Source organism: Stegodyphus dumicola, chromosome 2 (assembly GCF_044657685.1).
Source record: "Stegodyphus dumicola isolate Sdum_Otavi_A_Nest chromosome 2, ASM4465768v1".
Classification (NCBI taxonomy): domain Eukaryota; kingdom Metazoa; phylum Arthropoda; class Arachnida; order Araneae; family Eresidae; genus Stegodyphus; species Stegodyphus dumicola.
In genome coordinates this window covers 81,713,845-81,738,132 of record NC_140769.1, presented here as the reverse complement: position 1 = coordinate 81,738,132, position 24,288 = coordinate 81,713,845, and the positions used below count along the sequence as shown (strand labels likewise).

The 24,288-nt window shown below is 33.0% G+C and overlaps 1 protein-coding gene across 1 annotated transcript in view; it reads left to right on the top strand.

The window, feature by feature from the left end:
* Nucleotides 1-24,288, top strand: part of LOC118195159 (uncharacterized) — a 56,814-nt gene that overhangs the window by 24,752 nt on the left and 7,774 nt on the right. Inside the window, exons 4-9 of the mRNA XM_085810820.1 lie at nucleotides 8,066-8,232; nucleotides 9,738-9,842; nucleotides 11,156-11,317; nucleotides 11,412-11,544; nucleotides 16,129-16,233; nucleotides 18,444-18,595. Of these exons, the coding sequence (XP_085666946.1) occupies nucleotides 8,066-8,232; nucleotides 9,738-9,842; nucleotides 11,156-11,317; nucleotides 11,412-11,544; nucleotides 16,129-16,233; nucleotides 18,444-18,595 (824 nt within the window). The remainder of the gene's footprint in view (nucleotides 1-8,065; nucleotides 8,233-9,737; nucleotides 9,843-11,155; nucleotides 11,318-11,411; nucleotides 11,545-16,128; nucleotides 16,234-18,443; nucleotides 18,596-24,288) is intronic.

The window sequence follows — 24,288 nt, the reverse complement described above, 5'->3', positions numbered from 1 at the left end:
TGACATGTAAAAAAAAAAAAAAAAAACTTTTTAAAACTATCGTAAATATTATCAACATATCAAAAGAAAATACACCTTTAAAATTTTTAATTATTAAATATGGATTATATGATACATTAAAAAAACGAAACGCTCAAATTTTTTTGTGAAATCCAGCTCTAATTTTTTAGCAGTGTTCTGTTTCCTATGTGTGCAGTGATTAGTTTTTACCTAAAAAATCAGAGAATTGTACAAACTTGGATTTGCACACTGGCTATATATAGCAATTTTGTGACAAAAGTACTATATTCTAGCAGAAATTTTACTGCATTTCTTCCTTTGCTAGCAAATTCCACAGGCAAATGTTTTAGAAGGGAGTTGAAGATAAAAAATGTAATAATTTGTCCCTAAAAACCACTGAAACGTAGAATACAACAAGAAAAATGCATACAAAAAAAGGCAGCTTTGCTTGATTGAAGGGAAGTTATGAGCATGGTTGCCTGCATAATGTTTATGCACATGGGGTTGCCATACTTTGGCACATTTGAAAATTTGATGTATAAAAATTTATATCTTGTAAACTAAGGTATTTTAAAACACATAAGTATCTGTTTTTCATGTAACTTCTTTGAAAATTCATTAACAATGAGTTTTGGAAAAGTCAAGTGATGAAAGAAGTTTTAGGATCCTCTTGGTGAAAGAAGAGATTGTTTAAATTAATAATTGCATGCCATATGTCAAGTATGATGGTGTCTAGGATTGTCAAAACCAAAGATAATATTAAATCAGCTTATGTTACAAATGGGGTGAAATCAAATTACCAAACAATAATTAGAGATATTTATAGCATGTTGAAAAAGTGCATTGTTGAAAAATAGTGAAAAACACATGTACAAGTAGTATCATGTGCACTGTTTCATTAATGTACTGTATGTATTTCACCCACTGCATTTGTATTTTAGTATTATACAGTGACATAATAATATTTTTATACGAGCAGGTTAATTATTTTTATAGTTCATTTGGTGTGTAAATATTGTTTTGTTAACAGGTTAATGACATATACCAAGGTAACACTGTATTACCTGTTCCAGTTTCAGCTCGCATAAACAGAATACCAACATAAAGAAAAAAATTTTAAGTGAACTTTACCGGCCTAAAAAATGTGTGCGGAATTTCATGAAATTATTCGTTTGTGATGTTTCTTTTTGAAAGCAACCTTTTTTTATTTATATGTAACATGCAAGTAAATTAAAAGTTTCAGGCAAATGTTTTGTACATATATTTTTGCAATAACTGTCTTAAATTTCAAATGATTTTCTCTGGCATACTTGTGAAACTAATTCTAGCAGTAATATGACATACCCCAAATAAAACAGCAGCTAGAGCACAGGGTATAAAACTTCCCAATTTGTGGTAAATTCTGGATTCTTTACCTCCATTTCTACAAACTTTCGAAGAACTAGATTTTGATATGTAATCAAGGCTTAGTGCAAACTGCTACAAAAGCTTAGTTGTATGAAATTCTTCACCATCCAGGGACTAGAACTCTTTTCTGTTGATCCTGTACAAATTGTATGGCAGGTTATGGTTTTGGAAACTGCAGATTTTCTGTCATTTAAGTTACAAATGGCAGAAATAATTACTGCATCTATCTGATTCTATTCCCCACTCTTGTCTTTGTATTAAATGTTATTAGTTTTTATATTAAATGTTAATAAAGGACAATTAAAGTAAGAAAACTTAATTTTTATGTTTATCTGACTTTAGCAGACTTTATTGTATTTATTTGATGTATATAATTGCTTACTAAACGGCTTTTATTATTTTGCTACAGATGTTCAGAATCTCATAAGTGCAAACTCTAGCAGGGGGTGCATTACAAATCCCTTTTTATATTCATAATCCCCCCACATTGTGTAATTTGGTTTTTAAGTATCTTATATTTAGAGAAGCATGTAATCTTAACCAAAGGGTTGGTAAAAGTGGAGTCTGAGATCTCAATAAAGCATATTCTTCCCTTAAACTAATGATAAAAAATAAAAATGCTATGTAATTAGAATTTCTAACCATTTAAAAAGTTTTAATTTTTATCTTTAGAACTGCGAGACGAGACTGTACAAGAATCAGTAACTTAAATCGGCTGTTGGATATGTCATTAGTAACTAATATTATCATCTTATGAAGTTATGGTGGTGTGGTGGTTATGTGCTTCTGTATATTCTTGAATTGACATGACTCCTTTTCTTTAAACATAACTTTTATTCACACACACCATAACTTTAAACACAACTGAAATAACAGAACGAATAACAAAATCTATTAAACTAATATTCAAACATCCTATGCTGCAGCTAAGGGCGAAGTGAGCGAGTTCACTGCCGCTCTAGCAGTTTTTTCATAAACCACATGACGTGGATTGGCTGCGCACGCAGTCGAACATTAGATTGCCACAGAGTATCCCCCCAGTGACACAGTCATGACACAAAAGGGGTTGCCTGTAAATTTCCAACTTAAGGTATGGACATTCAAATAACAGTTATACTTTAAAATTGTACGTACAAAAAGAAATACAAATATATAAATAGTAATAATACATTTACAATTCTGATTGGAATATATACCCATACAATGCATAACTTAGTTAAACAGAAGTAATGAAAAGTTAATAATTATTTTATATAACTCTCAATACGTATGCAAAAAAAAAATTATTCCAAGTATCTATACATTGTAGCATTTGCAGCAAACCACAAGAGAAAACTTTAATTATATTACAGTAATTAGATTTTTAGGAAAATGAACACGACGCCCACGTCGGGTAACTACTTGTTTTGGAAACATTTTTGAGTCTTTGCAGACTTCCTGTGAAAACTGAGGAATTACAGGTGAATTAATACATTCAGACAACATACATGCTGGTTTTAAATGATCGATTGTAACTGTAATCTTTTTGTTATTTACCTCAATAATAAAATTTTTATCCATTCATTTAACCACGGTATGAGGACCAGTGTAAGATGGAGTTAGAGGTGGTTTAACAGAATTGATACGCAGAAATACATGAGAACAGGTTTGAAGTGCTGGATGTACATAAATTGGTGATTGAATATGCCTAGAGGTTGGAATAGGTCTAACTGAATGCATGACTGATCGAAGTTGTGACACATAAGATTCAGTAGGCGATACAATGTTTGTAGCATTCAGCATATCTGACAGTAATCTTAGTACCGTAGACAAGTTCAGCGCAAGTGGCATTTATATCTTTCTTAATGGCAGATCTAATACCCAACAGAACAGTAGGCAGAATTTCAGTCCAGTTTGGGTTGTTATGAGCCATTGTTGAACTTTTAAGTTGCCTGTGAAATCTCTCAATCAGTCCATTGAACTGAGGATGATAAGCAGTAGTTCTAATGCGATGTGTACCCAAAATTTTCATTAAATCCTTAAATAAGTGAGATTCAAAATTTCGGCCTTGATCAGTTGTTATTGATACCGGGCAGCCAAATCTTGCTATCCAGTTATGCACTAACACTTTGCAAGTCGTCTGAGCTGACATGTCGACAGTAGGTATGACTTCTGGCCATTTGGTAAACCTGTCAATAATTGTCATGCAATAACGGTTACCTTCAGACGATGGAAGAGGACCTATTAAATCAATATGGATATGTGCTAATCTTGCATCAAGCAAGGAAAAGGTACCCAGTGGTGATTTCGTATGCCTATGAATTTTAGAACGTTGGCACTGTAGACATGATTGAACTGCAGTTTTAATAAATTTCTTCATATTAGGCCAAAAATAGCACTTGGTAATTAATTTTGTTGAAGTTGAAATACCAGCATGAGAAAGACAGTGAATCTTCTGAAATATTTTAAAGCGAAAAGATTCAGGTATGAACGGTCGAGGTATACCTGTGTCCATATTACAGTAAAGAGTAACATCTTCTAAACTCAAGTTTAAAAACTGGTGAAGATTGAGATAAGGAATTTTGAATTTCAGAGTCCTGAATTTGTGCTTCGGATAACTTTTTATAATCAATGTGTTGATTATCAGATACTGCATCGCATCTATTTCTACCTTATATAAGGCATCAGCAATGATATTGTCACGACCTTTGATGTATCGTATGTCAGTGGAACATTGGCCAATAAAATCAAGATAACGAAATTGTCGTGGAGAACACTTTTCGGGCTTCTGCTTAAAAGCATATATTAAGGGCTTTCGGTCAGTGTAGATTGTAAAGACACTGCCTTTAAGCATGTGCCGAAACTTCCTAATAGACAAATAAATTGCCAATAGTTCTCGATCATAAGTTGACCATTTCCTTTGACTTTTGCTGAGTTTAACGGATAGAAACACAATGGGTTCCCAAACTGAATTATGCAGTTGCATTAAATGAGCTACCAACCGCAATGTCCGATGCATCAGTACAAAGTTTCAAGGTCGCAACAGGACTTGGGTGTTTGAAAAGGGTTGTCTGAGCAATTTGCCTTTTTTGCATTTTTGAATGCTTTCTCGGCTTCGTCGTCCCATTCAAGAGGATATTCTTTTGTTTTGCTTGGTTGTGAAGGTTTTCTTTTATTAATGCGGCCTTCCAGTAACCTATTTAAGGGAGCTAAAACATGTGAAGCTCTTGGAACAAAACATCTGTAAAAATTAAATATGCCAAGAAATTTCCTTAACTTAGTTAATGTGTTTGGTTTAGAAAATTTTTGAATAGCTTCTACACTCTCGGGTAAAGGTTTTAAACCCTGTTCAGATACATGAAAATCCAAAAATTCCAAAGAAGTTAAACCAAAACTGCATTTAGATACATTAAGTCTTAATCCATAATTACTTAATCTTTCAAAAAGGGCTTTTAAGTGTATCAAATGCTCATTTTCGTCTTTTGACGCTATCAATATATCATCGACAAAAGCAAATACTCCTGGCAGCTCACGAGTTACTTCATCAATAAAGCGTTGAAAGGTTGCAGCTGCATTGCATAACCCAAATTGCATTCTTGTGCTCTCAAAAAGTCCAATAGGAGTGCAATAGCCCCATTTTATGGTTATCAGAGGGATTAATTGGAATTTGGTGATATGCTTTAACCAAATCTAATCGAGAAAATACCTTGGTTCCATGTAACTCCGCTGCAAAATCGCAAATATTGGGAATAGGATACTTATCCTTCACTGTCTGAGCGTTTAACCTCCGAAAATCTCCCACAGGTCTCAATTCATTTGTGCCTTTTTTTTGACACCATGGGAAGAAGAGAGGAGTAATTACTTTTGGAGGGTCGCATGTGACCTAAATTGATCATTTCCTGAATTTCATGCTTAGCAATTTTTAATCTATCTGGAGCTAATCTCTTTGGCTTACATGAAACAGGAGGACCAATGGTTTCAATGAAATGAATAGTATTATGCTTAACAGTCTCATTGAGATCAGGAAGCTTTGACAGTAAAGGATAGTTAGACAGTAATTTATCATAAATACAATTTGAAATAATTGTTTTAACAGAATATAAATGTGTGTTAATTACACTGCAGTTAATTTTAAAATGTGTTTTTAAATCAACAAGTTTTTTGTTCCTTAAATCAGGTAATAAATCAAAATAATGCAAGAAATCAGATCCAATAATATTTGTTGACACTTTACACACATAAAAAGTAAAATTAAAATTACGAAGAAGTCTAAGGTCAATACTTAACGCTTTTTGTCCATAAACTGGAATAGGGGTACCATTTGCTGCAGAAAACGTCATTATAGGTGTTTGACGTGCTTCCTGTCTGGTTGCTGAAAGAAGACTGACGTCTGAGCCAGTGTCGCACAAAAATATTCTATTCGATTTCCTGTCTCTAATGAAAAGGCGACGAGACTCAGAGGGTAAAGTGCATGTCACCACTACACTTGGTACATTTCCCTGGAATGTACATGGTGGAACACACTTTTTAGCTTTATCACTAAATTTATGATGATACCAACAATAGGAACAGTTCAAAGCAGCTTTAGCTGAAGGGCTTCGTTTCCTGTTATAGTGATTTTTTGTAACACTGAGTGATCATCGTAGAGACAAAACCTCGCTACGCAATTTGTACACTTCTTCCAGCAGGGAATCCAATTTAGAATTCTCAGAGGCATTGAGAGGTACACGAGAAGAAACTTCACTTACCTGAGCGGGTGTAACTTCCAATATTCTATCCGCTATACTGGCAGCTTTCGATGAATCGAGCTGCTCAACTGACGCTAGAATAGACTGAACATTTGGCGGCATCTGGTGCATGAATAATTCCAGTAACAAAGAGTCAGGCACGTTGTACTTTTCAGCCCGCCTAGTCATTACCCATAGAAGTTCTGATGGCTTTCTATCTCCAAGTTGCTCGCCGGTGAGTAATTTCCGTATTTCACTCATACTGCTTTCGCCACAGCATTCCGTAATAGCAGCTTTGAGGTCTTCATAAGAAGCATCTGTACGTTCCCGGAGAATGATATCTCTAACCAACGCAGCAATTTCCGGTGGCAAATGAGCGACGCAGTAGTTAAATTTTGTCTTTGAATCTGTAATAGGCTTCGGTACAGCTAAAGCAAAAGTTGCTTCACACATAGCAAACCCACAATGCCGGGTCAATCAGATTGTAAATTGGAATCTTGACGGCTGCAGTTTCCTCCATGTCAGCGGCTGAAGGGAAAAAAACACAAAAGTTCTGGAACCAAACTCTTGAATGAACAACCAGTATAAGCTTCGTGCGAGTAGGCGGATCGCCATTTTATGGTTGTAGACGCCGGGTTACCATATTATGGTGGCATGGTGGTCATGTACTTGGTGTATATTCTTGAATTGACATGACTCCTTTTCTTTAAACATAACTTTTATTCACACACACCATAACTTTAAACACAACTGAAATAACAGAACGAATAACAAAATCTACTAAACTAAAATTCAAACATCCTATGCTGCAGCTAAGGGCGAAGTGAGCGAGTTCACTGCTGCGCTAGCAGTTTTTACATAAATTACATGACGTGGATTGGCTGCGCACGTAGTCGAACATTAGATTGCCACAAAACTTATGCTGAAAAATATATACGGTCAAAAGTCGTTAATTCGGACACCCATAATCCGGAATGATCTATAATCCGGACCTCAAAGCTACAAACTTTCTGCGTGACGCATTCGCGTAAGACCTTTATGCGCAAAATACATTTACGAATGCGCGTTTAATCTATAACAGACAGTATAAGCTAAGCTAAAATTATCTAATTCAGTTAATATTGCAGATTGCTTTGTTCCTTAATATTCGAACTGGATCCGGCTTATTATTTTTTGCAGACTGTTAGAGCAATTTTATAAAAGTAAGCTTGAACTTTCGATTATGTCAAATGGAATTTCTGATATATATTTACTAATATAATATGCAAAGGATCTACAAAGGGAAAGTATGTTTCGAAGTCCATTAAACAAAAAGTGGAATTGCTACAAAAAATGGATAAAGGCATATCCTTTGTTTATCTAACCATTTCGAAATCTTTTTTATCAATTTCACGCTGCTCTGCGTGTATGTGGGGGAAACGTTGCGGTGTGCAATGAACTGGAAGTTGGAACTGGACGGTATAAGCTAAAATTATCTATTTCAGTTAATGTTGACAATTGCGTTGTTCCTTAATCTTCGAATTGGCTTATTATTTTTTGCAGACTGTAAGAGCAATTTTATAAAAGTAAACTTGAACTTTCGATTATGTCAAATAGAATTTCCGATGCTGGAGCTCCCAAAGGATCTACAAAACGAAAGTATGTTTCGATGTCCATCAGACAAAAAGTGGAATTGCCGCAAAAAATGGATAAAGACATGAAGAAGGTGACAGAGAGGTTAGTGAAAACGAAAAAATTTCGATTGACAAGTTAGCCGGTATTCTCGGCACTGCAATTACGGGACTTGAACGGCGGAACTTTGTAACTGAACAAGAAATTATGTCTGTTTATTGAATTAAAGAGAAAGTATTATCACATAAAACGAAGCAACTTTGTAACAACTTACTTTGTGTATGTATTTTATTCGGTGTTATTTAAGTACTTTTCTTTTAATGATTGTTTTCTCTTAATAGTGCTTGCTGAAAAGAAATTAGCTAAATTAAAAAAGTATGAAGATATTGACAATGCTCCAGAAGAACGTGCTCGTGGCATTACGATTAATGTAGCTCACATTGAATATACAACAGATAAAAGGCATTATGGGCACACTGATTGCCCTGGCCATGCTGATTATATAAAGGTAAGACAGATTATTTTTCAGTTTTATTTTGACCTTTATGCCCTTTAAATAATCCTTCAAAACATGTTTTCTAAATATAAAATTTCAGAAATTTTTATTAATAGTTATAAATACTGGAAAACAATAGAAATGCATCTGTTGTTTTCTTGCTTTTATCACATTTTGTTTTAATAAGCTTACTAAAAATTTCACAGTATTGTGTTGAACTTTGCCCATTTCTGAGTCATGTAATGCACTCTGTGACATTTCAGAAACATATTGTAATAGGATTTTAATAAAACTAAATATATTCATTACTAATCCCCCCCCCAAAAAGGTCTAGTACTTGAGTGGAAAATTATTTTTTGATGTTTTGAATGTAAAGAATGTGACAAATCCCCAAGCATTACACCCTTTGTAAAATGAGTAAATAACAAGAACTACGCTTACCAATATATTTAACATTGACCATTTTCACCAGACAATAACTATTCCCAAACAGTGTGATATCTTTCAAATTTCTTGATAAGCCAATTTAATTTTTGTAATGAATAGTTTAAGTTAACTGCTATTTATCTTTTTCTGAATAAGTTTTAAAAGGTTATTAAAATTTGGGCTCAGACCAGCTCCCTTTTGGGCCTGAGTTATTGAAGTAAATCCCCTTTTCATCACAAGTGACGATCTGGTCCAGAATTTTGTCCTTGCGTTGATATTCTAGCAGATTATTGCAGGCCCTCGCCTAACGTCTAGCTCCTTAGCAAGCTCTCAAGTAGTTGCATACTGATCTTCTTCCACAATTTCTCGCAGGCAGGCCTCATCAATATCAGTTGGCCAGCCAGAACGCTCTGCTTCTTGAATGTCTTTGTCCTTGTTTTTGAACTTCTGGTGCCAAACCTTCACACTCATATAATACAACATTAGTACCTAAAGCTGTATTCATAATTTGGTGGCATTCTGTAGTTGATTTTTTGCAATGGAACTGGAAGTAAGTGATAGTTCTAATCTGGTAGCATGATAGTTCCATTTCAGACACCTTATACTTAATGATAATGATATTTTTTTGAAAATTTCACAACACAATGTCCTAAAACAAGTCTCTTGCTTTCAAATGCCAAAAATCATTTAACAAAACACGATTAAGCACATCAACACGAACTGTTTGCTCAAACGATATTTGCGATGGTGGGAAACATTTATTAAAACTCAATAGTATGTTTCTTCTGGGAGAAAAAAGAAATTGCAAGTCTTGTTGACAACTTCCAGTACTAGGGAATTGTAAAATTAAATAAAAGAGAAATTGATTGTATATTGAAGTCAAATATTTCGAACAGAAAGAACTTCATCATTATTTGATGCCTGAAAGCTTTATTAAAATATTTTAGCACAGTTCTGTTATTTTGTAACTAATCTTCTTTTACCTTTCTATTCTGGTTTTCTGTAATTTGTGTATTTATTGAATTATTTTAATAATTGATTGCATATTTCCTTAAATATAATATGTAATTTTTTAAAATTCATGTTTTTAGAATATGATCACTGGAACATCCCAAATGGATGGTGCAATTTTAGTTGTTGCTGCAACTGATGGAGCTATGCCTCAAACTCGGGAACATTTAGTCCTTGCAAAACAGGTTTACTTTCTGTTTTCATTTTATTCTGTGCGGTAAAAAGTAAAACACATTAAAATTTGTATTTGATACAAGCTTAGTAATTTGCCCTTTCGTCTGTGGTTTCAGAATGTGAGAAAATTGGACTAAAGTATTTGTATGTTGTGTATGTGTTTTTAATAATTAGCAAATTTTAATTCTTATTAAATTTTGAAAAGCAAAGCAATCTGGCTTCAGCCAAATAGTCATTTGGCTTTGCGTATGTCAAAAGTAAATTTTAATTAAATTTTCAGAAGTAAAGCCTATTTCAAACAGAGTTGTTGTTTGATTGCTTTGTTTTTTAAGACTTTATCGAACATTTTAAAACTAAATTTTGAAACCGTTACATACCATCAAAAATTAGATTATTTTCTTTAAATCTGAATTTCTTTTGCTGTATTGTTAATTTATTTTTTTAAACAAACACAGAGCCAGTTATCTTTATCTTAATATTTACACCATGCAATAATGCTCAATCAAACAATACGAAATTCACATTTCATGTGCAGGAATGTTACCAATGCTAATATTTCTCTTCAAAACCTTACAAATGCTAAAATACAAAATCTCACGAGAAAAATGTTATTGAAAGAAAAATGTCAGACAATATGTTGTAAGTTATGATTTTTGGGATTATTCATCATAATTTAGGGATGTAATTTTTTCCAGGATATATTTTAAATACATTGCAAAATTATTTCAAATTAATAGTTCTTTCAAAAACCTCCTTAAAAGTAATTTCAGGTAATTTTTATTATCTTTATTAATATTAATAATAGTTTTAACTTAAACTTTCAACCACATTATTCTTTTCTTTTTAATTTTCTAATGTTTATTTTCAAATATGCCATTACTTAAAATAAAAATTTTAATCGCAGCACATTACTTCTTTTATTTCCTACCACTGAGCATTAATATTAACATTTAACTGAATAAAATTTAATCCGAGAGATGTAAGGCTAATCAAGTGGATGGAGAAAACTTGCTAGGATGAGATAGTCAGCACCAAAAAAGGAGCGTAGTATAAATATTTTAAGATGCTGCTGCTTGATGTGTTTGTTAAAGCTGAATGCTAAATTATTGACACAGTCTGAAGAGAGATATCATTGATCATTAATAAACAGCATGGCACTTAAATAAATAACTAGTGTATTTATGTATATTTGTGATATATTTACGGGAAGTTTTCTGTTTGAATAACTGCTTAACTGATTAGAAATTCATTTCTTTTTCTCATCAATTCATTTCTCTTTTAATTTGGTATCAAACTTAAAATATATACATGGCTTTTTATTTAGATTGGAATTGAACACATTGTTGTATTTATCAATAAAACTGACAGTGCAGACCAAGAAATGATAGAATTAGTAGAAATGGAACTTCGAGAACTTATGACAGAAATTGGTTACAATGGTGATGATATTCCTTTTGTTCATGGTTCTGCTCTATATGCTTTAGAGGTAAAATATTGGGTTTTTGAACTTTTTTTTTTTTTTTTTTTTTTTTAAGATTGTATTTGTAAGGAAAAAATTCTTAAATATATTGTCTGTCTAGGGAAAAGATCCTGAAAAAGGAGCAAATTCAATTTTAAAATTATTAGACACGATAGATGAGCACATACCAACACCTGTACGTGATTTAGATAAACCCTTCCTATTACCTATTGAACATGTCCATACCATAACAGGTAAATTTTCTTTTTCATCTTTTCATTGATTGAAACATAGATTTATATTAAAATAAGATTTGTTGTGTATATTGACTTTTTTAACTTTCTGTATTAATGCTTCATGTATTTATTATCTATATCATGTGTTGCATCCAGAGCAGTGATTCTCACCCGGTGGTACACTAAAAAACAAAGTGTTTTTAACTATTACATTCAAAAATTAAATACTCCACCATCCTGTTTAAGTTTTTTCTCTAACATTCGTAAATTTATTGAGCCTTTGTTCAAGCTCAATAGCTACTAATGGACTTAAGCAAAATAAACCGTTTTTATTTTCACAAATATTCTTTTAGCCATAGACACAACAAAATTTGTCATAAATGATGCTTTTAAAAGGAGTAACAGAAATAGATGTATTTAATAGGAAATGAAATTAAGTTCTATAAAAAGGTAATAGTTTCTCATTAATTTTTTTAGAGTGGATCGATTTACAGTACACTCCCGATTATCCACTCAATTGGGTGGCGCGGCCACCGCGGATAATTCGAAAAAAGCTAAAAACGGGTATAGCAAAAGAGAAAACAGTCATTCCAACTTTGAAAAATCATTTTATGTACAATAAAACATAAAATAAACAGCAGGAAATGTTTAACTAACGCTTAATATTTTAGTATATCACTCAAAACTAACCTAAAATGCATTTTGTTAATGAAAACAGAAAAGTGCTTTGTACTTATGAGAGGTGTCAAGGATACACAGAAAAATTAATACATATGTACTGTTTTAATACTGTAATGTATTATGTAATTATAAAAGCATAACTGTAAAACTACACCTTTTTGAAGCAATCAGTCATTTGTGTTTGCTTCTTGCTTTGGAAGCATTTTCTCTTGATCCGAGATTGCATTTTTTGTAGCAAATGTTTCTCGGCCAACTCCGTGTCGTCTTGTTCTTCCAAATAGCTCAGCAGTCCTTCGATTTGTAGCAAAGCCGCTTCATGAGTCTTGCATTCTCGTTCTGCTTTGTCAGTTCATATTCGTGTTTATTATAATTGTTATGCTTATATTATGAGCATATGTATGAATGTTTATAATAACATAGTTGCAGTAACTGCTGAAGTATAAGTAAACTTCCAAAAATGGTTGTGTTTTAACACAGATTAGCTTTCTAATTAATAATATTCGGAATGGCTTAAATAAAGGGAAAGTAATCGAATAGTCAAAATAATTTCATTTTTTTGGCCAATACATTATACAGTACGAAGGCTGGGAGGTTCTCCCCTTTCTCCGCAAAATCTCGAATGTTGAAACTGTTACAGTTCGCTGCAAAACAAGCAACGGACTTTTTTTTTTTTTTTTTTTTTTTTTTTTTTTTTTTTTTTTGGTCACTTTCCAAACTGGATTGAATAGGACTAAAAGTTCTGTGGTCTACCAACCCAAGCGAGGAATGATTCTATTCTGGAAATTTAATGCAGTCTGTTGAAAATTAGAATGAAAAACACCCCAGATATTTTGTAGAGATAATTAATTTTGATGTTTGTCCGAGATTTGTTTATGAACACTTAAAAAAGTTTTACTGTGCTTGCTAAGCAGAATATTTTTCTGTTCCGTTGGTTTGTTTTTATATGATGCACATATCAAAATGTCAAAAGCATTTATTTAGCGGAAAAATCTAAAGAACGGCTACAGTCTATCCCCCACCTCCGCTCCTCTTTTTCAAGTTACGCTCAACTGTCCGAATATTCGCCAATTTTCAAGTATGCGGGTAGTTAAGCTTTTACTGTTAAAGGATGACTGCATGAATCAAATTTCTGTCTTCTGATTTCAGAAATGTTCCTCTTTTTTACTTAAATTACTTTGCTTGCAATATCTGTTATGGGAAAACTGATATATGATGAAAATTTAGAAAATGTTCAGAATTTAGATTTAAATTAGTTAAATATCATTATGAGTGGAAAAATAAATTGTATTTATTATTAAGTTCCAAGCGAATAGAATAAATATGCCTTATTATTATTTATTTCCTCTATTTTGAACTGAAATTTCATCATTAAATTTATCATTTTTTTTTATATTTCTATTAAGAATTTGAAAAATAATCATTGTAAAATGTAGTAGTGGGATTAAAGTTTTTCAGTTTTTGTTTAGATGGTACGCATTAGTCAAAAGGTTGAGAACCGCTGATCCAGAGTATTTACATTGTTGCGTGCATATGGGTTCGTAAGATTGAATGCACAAGTCTGATAAAATATAAAATTTATTCTTATCACAATAATATATAACAAAGAATAAATAACAAAAATGTACGATTTTTCCTCAAAGACATTCATATAATATCACAATATCACACGATATAATTAATAGCTATATTTTAAACTCTTAAAACGTTAAATAGATCCAAAGTGCAGAGAAAGCTAATCTGATCAAAATTACATCAGCTAAGTAAACGACAACTGCTCACTAAAACAAATCAACTGAGCTGTTTCTCTTCAGCTTTTTAAAGCTTTTTAATCAGTCATGAGAAGCTTCTGGTAATTTCTCTTTTCGTCTCGAGATTTCTGGACAGCAGAAGAGTAGAATTATGAGATATCTGTTAAATATTAAATGTGCATGCTCCTATATTTTTACTTGGCTGGCATAGCTTTCTCTTAAAATAAGTCTCATGCTGCATTGCACGAAGGTATAAAACAATTTTAATTATAATTCTACTAAAAATAGCAAATTAAATACAAAATACATAAAACTTTGTATGTTATTCATTATTGGTTATAACGTTTAAATGTTAAGAAACTCTTTATGGTCTTTGGTATATGTGTGGGGTCCAAGTACAAAAAAAAATCCATATACACTCCTGTTATATTCAGCCTGAGCCTGTGAAGCTCCTAACTTATTATGTTAGCCATGCCTGTAGTAGAGGGGTGTGCATGATTGAATAAAACTGATTGTAGAGCCCAGTAGTTGGGAGAAAAAAAAAAAGAAAAAAAAAAAAAAAAAAATTTAAAATTTAATTCTGCAACTAGAAGAAAATGACTATTCAAGTAATGCCAAAGTTTCATGTATTTACTTCGCAGTTTATATTAGAAATAAATTTATATATAATATAAAAAATTAAGAGTTGATTGTGAATATATCAGCTGGAATATATGGTACAATGTGTGGTATAGTCGGAATTGTAAATTTTTTACTTTCTCAAATCCAGGAGTTCCAGATTTGAGAAACTGCATGTACACATAGTTATCATTATGTATAGTATGTAATGTGTCATTGTATCAACAGTTATTGTTTCATTGGTGCAGAAACTGCAAAAAGTATTAGGAGTGCTGTAATCATTTAATCCATTAAAAAAGATTAAATTTATTTTGAAAAGAAGCATGTATAGAATGGGTTGATTATATGCCAAAAATGCTATCATTAAAGAACTCTGTCTTCATCAAATTTAATTATATCTAGCCTGTTCTGCAATGTAAATTAAATGCTTTCATTGGTTTGATGAAATTAGCAGATAGTTTGCCAAATGTCATTTTAGAAGATGTAAGAACATTTACTCAAAGAATTCAGAAACTATCAAATAGATGATCACTTTTCTGTTACACAAACAAACAAAAACATTTGATGTTGTAAACTTTCGGCCTGAAGTATTGGGGCTAAAAGAAGGTAAAAAACAGCACTACCTAGTATTCCCAAACTTAATTAAATTTGTGTAAGCTTCCTTTCTTGAACCTACTGTTCAATGTGTATGTAATTTAATGGGTAATATTATACTAGAGTATAGAAAACCCTTAAACAGTAATTGCTTAGATGCTGTAAAGACTGAAATATTATTTTTTCTAAGCAAAAATTTTGGTTTAGAAAATTCCTCTTAGGGTTCTATTCACAAATCTGAGAATTTATTGAAAGCAGGACAGCTTGCCAAAATTCTTTATATTCCAGTAATCTATTAGTGATTGCTGAAATGGTTGAAATTATTAATGTATGGTGAAACTGGAAAAGAACATGCAAAAAATTTGATAATTGTAATTAAACCCTAATATGATTTTTTTGAAGTGGAGTACTGTTCAGTTCAGATGTGACAATATTAACCAGTTTTAGATGCATCAGTTAAGTTTTACACTTTGTTGTGAGGTAATCCCCCCCCCCTTTTTTTTTTTTTTTTTTCATATCAGATGTGAATCAAATGTAATCAGACGTGTTTTTTTGATCTCTTGAAGTCAAAGTGGGGTTTGACTGTACAATAATTGACTGCTAAATTTGTTGTTCTTGTCTGTTGAGTGTTGTAATCATTATTGTTTCAGCAATGTGCAGTCTGTCCATATAAATTCAGCTCTCTAATATTAAATATTGAGTTGCAACTTTTTTAAAAAAATAGAAAGCTGATGATTTAAAAAAATAGACATTACCATTACATACACATGAAAAAATAGAATGTGATGACAAATTTTATGAGATTTAATTCATTATTCTTGTATGTGAGTTTAATCTTTGAAAAGTCATAAAGCTGAAATAAAGTGGTAAATTTAATTAAATAAATTGCCAGGTGTTTTTAAGCTGCTGAAGTAAGTGCAAGGAATATTTATACTTTTTTTTTTTTTTTTTTTTTTTTTAGGCCGAGGTACAGTTGTAACTGGTCGTCTTGAACGGGGTGTAATAAAAAAGGGAATGAAGTGTGATATAGTTGGATATAAAAAGCATTTGGAAGCTGTAATAACAGGTATTTATGTTTATATTTTATAATAATCTAATATTAATGGGTATTAATATAGTACTTCATAATTTTCTAATTTTCATAAAAATTTCAAGTTATACTCAATACATGTTTATATAGTTCTTATGTTACATTGTATTAAACCTTTTTAGATTGCTTTGGGAAGACTTATTGGATTCACAGGAAAATGCATTCTTTTTCCCAGCATTGTTTTTATATCTGAGAAGTTACTTTGTGCTTGTTGGCTAGACACAAAAACACCTAAACTTTTTGTCTTTTTCTAGGGTGTATGCACGCTGTGTTATAGAGTACTGTTATTGCCATATCCACTTTTCTTATTCCTAAGACTATTGCACTAATAAAAGCTGTAAGTGTTTAAGATCTAAACCATAGCCATTCGCTGAAATGTTACTGTGTATGTACTTGATATGTGCTGTAATCTGCTGCTCTCCCATGAATACTAAATTTTCTTCCTTTATTATTATTATTATTATTAAACATGTACAGGAGTTGGACAAAAATATCTAAACACCTTAAAAAAAACATGTTTCTTTGCTTAATATGGTGTAGGAAACCCGTTGGCATCCAAAACAGCTTGCAGTCTTCTCGGAATGTATAAATACAGTTCCTGTATGTTTGCCAAGGGAATATTATACCATTCTTCCTGTAAAACGGTGGCAAGTTCAGATAACGATGTTGGCGGTGGATAACGAGAACGCACTTTCCGTTCCAATGTAGACCACAAAGGTTCGATAATATTCAAGTCTGGTGACTGTGGTGGCCAGGGGAGATGGGGCAACTCATCCTTGTGCTCAGAAAACCAGTCCTGGACAATGTGAGCTGTGTGAACAGGGGCTTTGTTGTCTTGGAAGACACCATCACCATCGGGGAACAAAGTTTGTACCATGGGATGAACTTGATCCGCCAAAATGTTCACATAAGTCTTGGCAGTCATGTGCCCTGACACAGTTATCATGGGGCTAGCAGAGAACCATGATATGGCTGCCCAAACCATAACAGAACCCCCGCCATGTTTCACTCTTGGCAACAAGCAGTCTGTATTATAGGCTTGAGATGGCGTTCTCCAGACGTAAACTCGGCCAGAAGTGGGAAACAATGTGAAAGAAGACTTGTCAGACCATATTACTCGCTTCCACTGCTCTATAGTCCAGGCTTTATGACTTAAACACCACCTTTTCCTGTTACGGGCATTAGCATCACTGATGAGTGGCTTCTCAATTGCAGCACGGCCAGCAATTCCCTGTTTATGAAGCTCCCTTCTAATTGTTTTGGTACTCACAGGGTTCGGTAACACAACATTCATTTCAGCAGTAACTTTTGCAGCTGTGGTCTTCTTATTTTTCGTCACAATTGCCCTTAATGATCGTCTGTCACGATCACTCAGGACACACTTTCGTCTGCGCTGTGATTTAGCAGATGATGTTTTCCCGCTTTTCAAATATGCGGAATAAATCTTCGATACAGTACCTCTTGAAACACTAAACACCTCGGCTACCTTGCTTAGGGAAGCACTTACCATACGTGCTCCAACAATTTGCCCACGTTCGAAGGTCTGTTAACTCTGACATAATGCAATGACAACCTTACATAACAGTACTCCGGCAACAACTGAACTGTTTAGCACATTTACGAAGTTGTATAGGTGGCGTCAGTAGTCAAAAACGCCAGTGCCACCTAAATATTTCATTAAAATCAATCTTTCTTTTCAAACATGCATTTCACAAAGTGTTTCCATATTTTTGTCCATCCACTGTATCTGCAAGAGGAGAAATGCACTTTTACTGCAGCAAGACATTTGATGTTTCCATGCTAACGTACTAAAAAAATCAATTCTGTCTCAGTTTATGCTGTTTCATGGCAAGATAAATTGAAAACATTCAGTTATTATAGCATAAGCCTTATCTCAGTTTGTGGCATAATGACATCTTTACATGATAGCAAAATTCTATTATGCCATTCCTGTAGCATTTTGCAGTGTGAGTATAATAGGTTTTGCAATTTTATTGGTGAAATTTCTGTATTTAGTATTACGAGCTATAGCTGAGAAAAAATTATTTCCCTGTAGTAATTAAATTTATTTATATTTGAAATTTTTTGCATGTAAAATTTTAAAAAATATACTATTATTATCATGCTCTTAGAGTTTAAGCATGTGAATTCTCGGCACTCATGAAATGTATTGTATTGAATTGTAGGCATTGAAATGTTTAAACAAACATTAGAAGAGGCCCAAGCTGGAGACCAATTAGGGGCATTGATAAGAGGAGTGAAAAGAGATGAAGTTCGTCGTGGCATGATGTTGGGCCAACCAGGTACTGTTAAAGCTCATGACTTCTGCGAGGCACAAGTAAGAATTTTTTCTCTGTAATATTTTAATGTGATAGCCTTTTTTTTATTATTATTATTATTTTGAGACTTTTATATTGTTATTAACTGTCACTAACCTATTCTTCCAGTTGTTGTTCTCACTCTCAGCCTTTAAGCTGATAAAGAATTTATTTGTGAGAAAACTGACAGGAATTTAATGAAAGCAAACAAATGAGGAATTTTTCCCTCTTGCCTTTTGAGGGATGTCTTCCCCCCCTCCAACAATATAATTTTATTCTTGTAAAACATATATGTAGTCTAGGGTTAAACACAAATGTGCATATAAAAATCAATTACCTTCTAAAAAATGTGTTTTTTATGAAATTTGTGCAGTATAGAGCACTGCAATTGTCATGTAAATGTTAAAATCACAGGACAGTTAACAAATTTTATTATGCATATTTTTAATGACATTTATACCAGATCGCAAGTTACAAGCAAAAGGCGGTACACCAGAAAGTCACCGTTGGTTGTACAGGTATAGTCCCAACGCACAAACTGAACAATAATTTCTGTCCAAATTTTTAGGGAGAACACCACAAGGGGTGGTCCAAGGGTCTCCTACCCTTCTGTTCCTACCTCCAACCTTTTGAGAGGATTTTCAACTGGCCAAGTATTTTGAGTGCCCCCTTACCACACAGACACTATTCTTCTTACAGATGTCCAAGGCTTCTCCAGGATTCAGGCCTGGACGCCTGCCTGTTCAACGCCACAAGAGTCTTCTTCAGTTTGCTGGCCACCAGATGTCTCTGATGGCTAAAACCAGCTTCAGTCAACACTACTTATTCTGCGAGTATGAAACTGGTTGAAAACGCAAGGAAAATGGTTGCCTCATCGTCAATTAGGCATGGGCTGTAGAAGTTGATCACAGCTCTGTATATGTTTTTGCAGTTAATTTTTTTTTTTTTTTTTTTTTTTTTTTTTTTTTTTTTTTTTAATATTTAAACGAAGAATATAGTGCAGATCTCTAAATCGACATCAAATTTATCAAAAACATGAGAATATGCATTTGCTTGCATATGCTGAGCTGAGTGAGTATTTGGAATGCTGAGCTGAGTGAGTATTTGGAACTCAGAAGATAGGAATGTACTGGAAAGGAAATACAGTCAAAAGTCGTTAATTTGGACACCCATAATCTGGAATGATCTATAATCCGAACCAAAAATCAAACTTTCTGCGCATGCGTCTAGTTGACGCATGCGCGTAAGACCTTTACGTCTGCGAATATGCTTGTGCGCATGCGCAAAATACGTTTACGAGTGCGCGTTTAATGTATAACGGACGGTATAAGCTAAGCTAAAGTTATCTAATTATCTATTTCAGTTAATGTTGCAGATTGCGTTGTTCCTTAATCTTCGAATTGGATCCGGCTTATTATTTTTTTCAGACTGTTAGAGCAATTTTATAAAAGTAAGCTTGAACTTTCGATTATGTCAAATAGAATTTCTGATATATATTTATTAATACATAAAGGATCTACAAAGCGAAAGTATATTTCGAAGTTCATTAAACAAAAAGTGGAATTGCTGCAAAAAACGGATAAAGGCATATCCTTTGTTAATCTTTAACGCCGCGGCGCGCAATGAATTGGAAGTTAATCCGTCAGCACTATCCTTATCTTAGGGATAGTGCTTAAAATAATGAATCTCTTTAAAGGACATAGTGAGCATATTTCACTATGTTCATGGAAATAAAATATGTCTTTCAAATTGATTCATTACTTATTACTAGTAAATTACTAAATGATTACAGTGAGAAAGGCACGAGTTTTAAAAATAGATAGTGATCATTTGACATGTAATAAATGAGGCTTACTAATAGTAATGCATTACAGAAATAGAAGTAGATTTCAAACTATGGTATTTGATTAAAATGATATCTGCCTACAAAATGTTTTTATATCTAATTTATTACTCTATAATTTATTTTTATGTACTAAGATTTTCTAGCAAGATGATACTACATTACTATGACTATTATTAATATATTAAATTGTAAAGTGTATTATAAGACTGAGGGTTTCTTCACGAAATAGTATTATTTAATCTATTTCTTTTTAAAAAAATAATTTTTATCTGCAAACTTAGCTGGTTGCGAATTTATATTTTACAAAAGTGCTGACTATCCCATACTTTGTAATAGGATTTGACAATCATATGCGCAGATAATATGTGAATTTATATATTGGTATTTTGCTATTCCTTTGCACAGCGAGAGAAAATTTTAGGAGAATTTTGCAATTATTTATTGGTTAGCTAATATTTTTGCTTTGAAAATAAAGTGGCTTAGTCTTTCTCCAATTGATAATTTCATAAAGATTAGTCAAGAAACCAAGTGGCCATGTAAATGAATAATCGTAAAAATATTGTTTTAATAAACATATTTCTCTGATAATAAATAATTCAATCGGGAACAGGATTTAACCATTCCCTTGTCGGAACTTGAACCACAGATCTTCCATTTGCCAGTTGAATATGTTAACCATTTACATGACAAGAGTGCGCATGGGGGAATTTAATAACTCTTTACATTTTTCCTACTTAAAGGATGACTGGGGAAAGCCATTAGCTTTCTTTGACCAAATTTGACTCGCATTTTAGTTCGAGTGCTATTGTTAAGTTCAATTTTGTGTCACATCCATAATGTGAAAAATCAATGGGCTTATGTCGGAATTAAAACCACAGATCTCCCATTTGCCAACTGGATAGGATAACTAACAATCTCTTATATTATAAGCTTAAATTCATTGGTATTCTTAGTTTGGTTATAAATGCATCAAATAATGCCAGATTAAAATAACTTAATAGCATATCTCCTAATTTTTGTACCATTTAATTAAGTTATACATAACTGTCATAATTTCAGGTATTTTCTGTTTTATTGTTTTTTGCTTGTGGATCATATCATTAGCAAATTAATTTTTTCTGCCAGTCAATCAGCCTACTGCTAGTGAAGTAGTTTCTCATGTTACATGGAAGGGTGGTCATTTTAAATTTTTGCTGTTTATTTTGAAATGCTATTTCCAGAATAAGTTCCAAACACTGCAATAGTATTGCAAATTTTTTCACAATTATTGTAAGCGCTGCTGATTGTGAAACGAATTTTCTAAATAAAAACCACTTACAAAGTACCTTAGAACAAAAACTGCTTATTTTGCATGTAAGAAATATTTAAAAGCTATAAATGTTTATGCATTTAAGAATCCTTTCTGCCATTATAGGAACTGGAGCAATGATATAGACTTCTATGATTGAGGGGGGAACTACAAAGTAATACAAAATTTTAAAATATTAGAATTAAAATTTTTCTTCAAAACCAAACATAAATTTATTTTCCTGTATTTTATTTTTTTAGTTATTTGTTTGTATATCAAGAAGGCTGGTAAATTCAAGGGCTGCTTCGAGTGGCAAATCTCGAATTTATCTCTAGCTATGCCAGTGACATGTTCACAGCGAAACAATGAGGAAACTCCCTCAAATGAATATTCCTAGAACTTAAGCTGCATGGTATAAACTACATCACTTGTCTGTACTATGATTGATCTAAAGCTTCTTAAAGACTTGTCCCCTCTCAATGAAATCAAATGGACCCAACCGCGTATCAACCGAGGACCAAAGAATGCTTTTCTCAGTAAAGTTGAAAGCGATAGACAATACCAGTTTGAGTCAATATTGTACGTGTTCTAGATCCAGTGATCATAGAATAGGTGTCCTGGGTTCATCAGTATGGCAGTCAGCATCGCAAACCACCATATTGGCTGGGCAGCAACTCCAAATGGCAACATGTACCTCAAAAAAAGTGCAGAAAATGTTTCATAGTAACTGCTGAATGAGCACTGCTTGGAAACGAACCAAGCTGTGTGGACAGCAGAAACAGCTCAGGAATATGTGATGTATGTCACTGGTTAGTGTCTTAGAAAATTAACAATTAGACGAGATTTCTGCATATCTTTCTTCAAGTTGCCCTGCAAACAAAGACTAGACCATTAAGGTCTTTAGACCTGGATGAATTTGGGTTGTTTGTAAGAGAAGCAACATGAAATGATGCTCCATTACGCTTAAATATTTCAAAATCAATTGCTTTTTTTCTTTCTAATTTAGAAAATAGTATGTTATTTATTAAGTTATCTAAAGCTGGCCTAGAATGTGTACGGTTTGAAAGCAGAACCATATATTTGGAAATTACAAGGTAAAATATTATCTAGGTGATTCATCTGTACTCAATTACTGTAACAAATTCTTTTAAAGAAAGTCTAATATACGCTTTGGTATCCTGTTGTGCTATTGTACATTGTTAATTGGTCAAAATACAAATTTTTAGCTCAGAAAGCTATTGATTTCATTTTGGCATTTTGCATTGGTTCATTGTGAAAGTCTAAATAAGTTTTCAAATTGTTGACACCAAATATTAGAGCTTTGCATTATATCTGGTTATAACGAAAGTCTTTCGCCATAAAACGTTCTTAATAAAGTTAAGAAAAAACATGAAAGCAGTACCTGTAGTGCAGGTAGTAATCACCACCCAAATCTATGATTTTTTCTGCCCACATTTTGGTAGTTTTTCAAAGCTTTTGACCCAGAAACTTGGTGGCTGCGAGTCCAAAAACAGATCAACCTCCTTTCGGACGACCTGTGAAGAACCTTACTGCAGAGGGTTTTACTTTTTCCCAGATATTCTTTGTGGATAATACCACAGTAGTCCCACCAGATGTAAAGCATGATCTTTTTGTTAGTCAAAGAGCACTTAGGCTCATCAGGTGCAGGGCAGTCCCTTGGCTTGTGTTGTTGAAGTGAATCACTTTTTAGTATTTCTCATGGCATTTTCACCAAAAGTGACAATCCAGTCCAGAATTTTGTTCTTGCATTTATATTCGAGCAGATTAGTGCAGGTCTGAACGTGTCTGTCCGTACCTGTTTCAGTCAGCTCATGCGCCACCAAGCACTTGAACTTGTATATCAAGTTTATGCAATGCATAGCACAATTAATGAACATGACACTAACATCTAACTCTTTAGCAAGCTCTTGAGTGGTTGCATATTGATCTTCTGCAAGTTCTTGCAGTATGGCATCATCAATATCAGTAGGTTCAGATCAGTCAGCTCTATGTTTCTTGAGTGTCATAGTCCATGTTTTTGAACTTTTGGTACCAAATCTTCACAGTGTCATATGATACAACATTAGCACCTAAAGCTGTACACATGATTTGTTGACATTATGTAGCTGATGATTTTCAACAGAATGAAGTAAATGATGATTCTAATCTTGTAGCGTGATAATTCCATTTCAGACACCTTGTACTTGATGATATATTTTACAAATTTCACAATACATTGTTCTAAAGCAAGTCTTTCTCTTTTAAATGCCACAAATCGTTTGACAAACTATGATTAAACATGCCAACGCGAACTGTTTGCATACGTGATACTTGCAGTGGCAGGAAACTTTTGTTAAAACCTGATATTTGAAGAAATTAAATAATGAAAAATCTGCATGAATGTATGTATGATTCTCGCATTGTGAAAGAACAACGGCACCTAGAGACATTAAATTCTGAACAACGTAGTTCTCCACTCGAATATGGGCATCTGGAAGCCCAACTATATGTAACTGAATTGCAGAATGGATGGGATGACCAGTTGTGAAAAGGAGGATTCACATCTGCCAAAATTTCTT